This window comes from Eucalyptus grandis, chromosome 3, assembly GCF_016545825.1.
Source record: "Eucalyptus grandis isolate ANBG69807.140 chromosome 3, ASM1654582v1, whole genome shotgun sequence".
NCBI lineage: Eukaryota > Viridiplantae > Streptophyta > Magnoliopsida > Myrtales > Myrtaceae > Eucalyptus > Eucalyptus grandis.
Window position 1 is genome coordinate 36,702,909 of NC_052614.1, and position 5,514 is coordinate 36,708,422.

The 5,514-nt window shown below is 41.9% G+C and overlaps 1 protein-coding gene across 2 annotated transcripts; it reads left to right on the forward strand.

Moving 5' to 3' along the window:
* Nucleotides 1-653: 653 nt before the first annotated feature.
* Nucleotides 654-4,394, forward strand: LOC104437348 (probable pectate lyase 5). 2 transcript variants are annotated; one of them, XM_039308453.1, is made up of 5 exons: nt 654-902; nt 1,300-1,589; nt 1,985-2,592; nt 3,026-3,231; nt 3,839-4,394. In XM_039308453.1, exons 1-5 carry the CDS (start codon nt 742-744, stop codon nt 4,185-4,187), a joined length of 1,614 nt encoding a protein of 537 aa, XP_039164387.1. In that variant the 5' UTR covers nt 654-741; the 3' UTR covers nt 4,188-4,394. The 2 variants fall into 2 exon arrangements, with proteins under 2 accessions (XP_039164387.1, XP_039164388.1); XM_039308454.1 differs by having other exon boundaries at nt 3,842-4,394.
* The last annotated feature ends 1,120 nt before the right edge of the window (nt 4,395-5,514 follow it).

Genomic DNA, 5,514 nt, shown 5'->3' on the forward strand with positions numbered 1-5,514 from the left:
GTTTTTCTGACAAGGTTATATTTGTGGACCAAAGATTCTGATTTCTCTCATCCTAGGTGGGGGATGCAGCTGATAATTTACCTAAAGCAAAGTTTATGAGGTGAAACAAAGCATATATCATCTTTATCCGATTATGATGTATCACATTGAGAGAGAGAGAGAGAGAGAGAGAGAGAGAGAGAGAGAGAGAGAGAGAGAGAGATCAAACGATTTAAAAGCCTAGCTGGTGATTCTTCTTTATTGTCCTGGGAAGGCAAGGAAGATGCAATTTGCAGAGGCCGGAGCAAAGTTTAGCAGCGGATGGCAAAAAAATAGGAGATTAAATCAAAGTTATGATATAAAAGAAAAACTGATGGTTTCTCTTTTTTCTCAAGTTTCCTCAGCTCAATCAAAAGTGGAAAAGAAATTATCATCCCGACAAGAATATACGATGCGTATGTGAAAATAGAAACAGAAAGAATCCCTCTCCGCTCATCTCCTCCCGCCGCAAAGCCAAAATGTGTATGAAAATAGAAAAAACTTTAATCAGAATCCTTTGTTATTTCTTTCTCCACTTTTTCTTTTTACTCATTATATATGCATCAGCCACTTTTTCTTTTTACTCATTATATATTCATCAGCGCTCTCATCGCAAGTTACAATCACAACCTCACTTTACTGATTGTCGAGTCTTTTCCTTGAAGGGAAGAACCCAAAAGGACCGAGCCAGCGGAGGAGTCAAGAGCTGTTGTACCTTCGAGAATGCTTCGCATTACTTGGTCCTGCATTGTCCTTGTATGCTGTTCGTTCACTCTCCATGCACTCAATCTCAATGCAACTTCTTCTTCCTCTTCTTCTTCTAAAATCTTGGTCCACCCACATCAGCATCCTGATCCACAAGCTGTAGTTCATGACGTGAACAGGTAATTCTGGGAGCAGTTTCTGTTCAGAAACAAATTTTTATGTTTATGTTCCTTGGTAACTATATAATTTTTTTTTTCTTCGGAATATAAATGCAATTAATATGACCCCAAAATTTATTTTTACTTAGAATTTCTTTTAATTTTTTAATAATTTTATAACATTTTTCACTTTTTTTTTCTCTCTCTCTCTTTTTTTCTTTTTTCGTCTTTTTTCCTTTTATTCTTTTCCTCAAGCCGGCGACCATGGAAAGTGCTGGCGGTATCACTGACAAATAAAATACTGCCATTTGGTAGCAATAATATTGTCGTCTTCTTTGCATTTCAATTTAGACTTAGCCAAGGATATTAAATTTCAAAAGAAATCCTTGGAATCAGAAGGCGAGCAATTTTCGTGCAGGAGGGTGAACGAATCCGTCACTAGAAGGCAGCTGCTTGTGGTCCAAGTAAGGGACCAGTGCTTGACGGGCAATCCAATAGATGACTGCTGGCGGTGCGACCCGAACTGGGAATTGAACCGCGAGCACCTAGCCGACTGCGCGATTGGGTTCGGCCGTGAGGCCCTGGGAGGGCGGGGCGGCAACGTCTACGTTGTGACAGACCCATCTGATCCGGACCCAGAGAACCCGCCCCCTGGCACGCTCCGCTACGGTGTTGTGCAAGCCGGACCCCTCTGGATCATCTTCTCTGGTAGTAAACTGGCGAAATCATCCACAATCGAGCACACCCATGTCATTTACACAAGTGCATGCTTCTGTGGAATTTGTCTATTATGTGCTCTGTTTTCTACGTTTACATCAAGTACTTACACTCAATCAAAAGAAAGGAGAAAGATCAAGTACTTAGGACAGTAGACCTTAGGTTAATATCAAATACTATGAAAAGTTACTAGGATAATGTGGGGACTCGGGGTGCAGTGCGAAATTTCCCTCAGCGAAACAGGAATATGAAACTCAATTTCGTATAGACAAGGTAGCTTATTTAGGCATAGAGAAATTTAGACAAGATGAAATCCTCAGGACAAAGTTTGACATACCTGCTAAACCTGCTAAACTGGTTCAACATTTTTCTGTTTTTCCACCTAGGAAATATGGTAATCAAACTCAGGTATGAGCTTCTTATCAGCAGTTTCAAGACCATTGATGGCCGAGGAGCCAACGTGCATATAACAGGTCTCGGTTGTTTGATCATTTATGACGTCACCAACATCATCATCCACAATGTGCACATTCACCATTGCAAGCCTTCTGGGAATGCCAAGATCCGGATCAGCCCGACGCAAGTTACCGAGAGGGGAAGATCAGATGGCGATGGGATATCCGTCTTAGCATCATCAAAAATTTGGATTGACCATTGTTTCCTGTCGTATTGCACAGACGGTCTGATCGATGTCACTGAAGGATCTACAGCAGTCACATTATCCAACAACATGTTCGCCCACCATGATAAGGTGATGCTGTTGGGTCACAGTGATGATTTCACGGCTGACTCAGGGATGCAAGTGACCGTCGCATTCAACCACTTTGGCGACGACCTAAAGGAGAGGATGCCACGGTGCCGGTTCGGGTACTTTCATGTAGTGAACAATGACTACACTCAGTGGGGGATGTATGCTGTTGGAGGGAGCTCCCATCCTACCATTAATAGTCAGGGGAATCGGTATCTCGCGCCGCAGGATAATAACAACAAGGAGGTAAACTTTAAAATATCTTATCTGCATTAATTGATTATGTAGAAATTGTTTTGTGAGATGGAATCATCTAGAACCTGCATAATCAGCCTCCTTCAATCGGGTAAGTTAGTGAAGCAGGTCTTTGCACATGAGCTTTTACTGGGTGCTACTTTCGTGTTCGTAAAAGTTAAGGGAAAAAAAGATCATCTAGAGTGTCTTGATAGACTGGATATGATTATCTTTCTACATTATCTTGCCAAACTACAGAATAATATACTTCCGATGTAAAAAAATTCCTTTTAATAGATAAAGAAACATCATGTCAAAATGTACGTAATGAGTCCCAGTAACTGCTTTGAACTATCATTAAGTGAGTTCGGTAGAAGAAGCCCAGATGATCAATATGTTTGCCGCATTATGCCCGATTATTACTTACATGTATTGGAAGAAATAGGTGACAAAGCGAATGGACACAGATGAGAGCGAGTGGAGGAAATGGAATTGGAGATCGGAAGGTGATCTGATGGTGAATGGTGCCTTCTTTGTGACCTCTGGTGCAGACATGAGCCCCCAGTATGCTGAAGCCTCTAGTATGTCGCCCCTGTCGGCAAGCTACATTGATCAGCTCACTGCGACTGCTGGTGTCTTAGTTGAACAGAGGTAAATCTCGGTGTCTGTTCCCTTAATTGCAACTTCAATTGGTTCGTCACGTTTTAATCTAACCCATCAAAGCACAAGCAAATAACTCTGGATGCGCCCATCTATGATTTAGAGGTACTGTTGTAATCGCTTATTTCACCAATCACCTTGGATAAGATACTATGAGATTAATTTGATCATCAGCAAGAAGTATAGATTTTAGTCTCCTGAACACGCAATTCAAACTTCTATGCACAATGCTGCCTTTCTTGTTTTGAATCCATCTTCGTTCTTTTAGGAGCCATAGGTTCACTCAGATCTGTCACTGTTTGCCACATCGAAAGTATAAAGATGAGTTCTACGCCAACTTGAGGATTCATGTGTGGATTATGCTACTCTTGGGTGATCACCTCAGTAAATATTTCAATGCCATGAAAACCTTCAGTTCTTTGTCTATGGTAAAATCATTTATGTTGTTATTCTTGTGGATAGGACTAAGGACTAAAAGCATCCACCCTTCTATTCACCTAGTTCCTTTTTCGGCCAGTGCATTTAGTGTCTGTACAACAAGAGCTATTATCGTCATTTTAATTTCCTTCGCTGGTTTATGTTTCTTCTGTTTACTCAGCAGGAGTGACGCCGGGACTGTGACCAATCCCTCAAGCGGCGGTGGGATTGTGACGAATCCTGCTGCTCCCGGGTCAAGCGGTGGTGGGGTTGTGACGAATCCTGCTGCTCCCGGGTCAAGCGGTGGGACTGTGACGAATCCCGTGTCAAGTGGCGGAGATGGAAGCTCTGGCTACCCAGGACAGGGATCAACTGGAACGATAACTGGAACTAGCTGTTGGTATACTGACAACGGCATCGACTATGGCTCCATATATAATAGCGAGGCCAGGACGCCCCTTGTCCCAATGACCTCGGTCATCTTATCTGTCATAGCCATTGTAGCATTCTTACATCGAACTTGCTCCTAATGCAACACGCGCTGTAGAATCTAGAATAGGTAATTATAGTCGATTCAGTTTTTAAACACGAGAACGGGAATCCGGCTAATTGTGGTGAAACGATTGTGGTAGAGCTTTGATTTTTTTTTTTTTAGCATTGGGGACTTACACAACGATCGTCCTTTGAAATTGTCAAAGACGGTGGGTAGGAAAATATACAGCTTCTATGAACTGAAATCCCTTGACTCTCATCAATATGTTCGCATCGTTACCAATGATCCTGTATTTAGTAGCAAGTGATTCTGCAACTGCATGGTGGGTGCCAGAGAGCGGTTCGCGCATGAAGAACCTGTATTTGCACGGGTTGGCCACGAAGGAGCGGTTCGCCTTGGAGGAACTATTTTCTTCCGAAATATGAAAAGACAAGATTAGGGGGAAAAATATACAGAAGCGTAGAATGTAAACGCCTTAGATCTACCACCACCGGGTGGCAGGGGTTGCACGACCACTGGCGAGGCGTGCCTAGGCACGGCCCCCTGGTTGCATGATCCCGATGAGACTTCGCTTGGGGTGGTGCCACTCCTGGTGAGGCTCTCCTGGATTGAGGGACACCGGTGAGGGGGGTTACGCCACCTTAGCGAGGTAGTGTTGGATGGGGCGACCCCATGGGAGACTTGCCAGAGCACCGCGACCATGCCACTTGATCTCTCTCTCGGCTTTTGGCAGGCTAAAAAGAAGAAGATGGTTAAAACAGGAATTATGAAAATTTCTTGAGAGTAGTGGAAATAAAAGAAATCTACTTTTAATTTACGATGACATGTTGGGTCTCCGAAGCAATTGTTATACATACTTTATGAGAAATTTCAGGGAACAATGTAGTACCATGCTTGGGTTTCCCAATTGGCAAACGTGGACCGTCACTTTTCTGTTAAAGAATTTACAATGTCATGATAGTCCATCATAAACATGATGAAAATGTCATAAGTCCTCATATTTACTACAAAATTATTTATGATTACGATCTAATGTCACAAAATTTTGTAAAAGTTTGAATTTCATAAATTTGTTGTAGAAAATTTTCGTCTTATTAAAGCTATGTTTGTTTCACCAAAAATAATTTCCAGCAATCTTTTTTTTTTTCATATTCGCCAATGTTTGATTCATAGAAAATAAATTAGTCAAGGAAAATATTTTCAGTCAATAAAAAAAACACCTCTAAAAAAAAAAAAAAACACCTCTAAAAGTAGGGAAAATGATTTTCTCCTTCTCCTCATCAGTGTATTATTTTTATTCCCACATCGTATCCGCTTGCAAATCTGCCCTCGACAAAGCTAGAGACCAATCCCTTCGCCTCCGT

Bases quoted from the DNA above. Each gene is read 5' to 3' on its own strand.
- LOC104437348 (XM_039308453.1), top strand. From the start codon at position 742: ATGCTTCGCATTACTTGGTCCTGCATTGTCCTTGTATGCTGTTCGTTC. The intron at 903-1,299 runs GTAATTCTGGGA...ATTTTCGTGCAG, and splicing joins GTAGTTCATGACGTGAACAG to GAGGGTGAACGAATCCGTCA. The intron at 3,232-3,838 runs GTAAATCTCGGT...CTGTTTACTCAG, and splicing joins GGTGTCTTAGTTGAACAGAG to CAGGAGTGACGCCGGGACTG.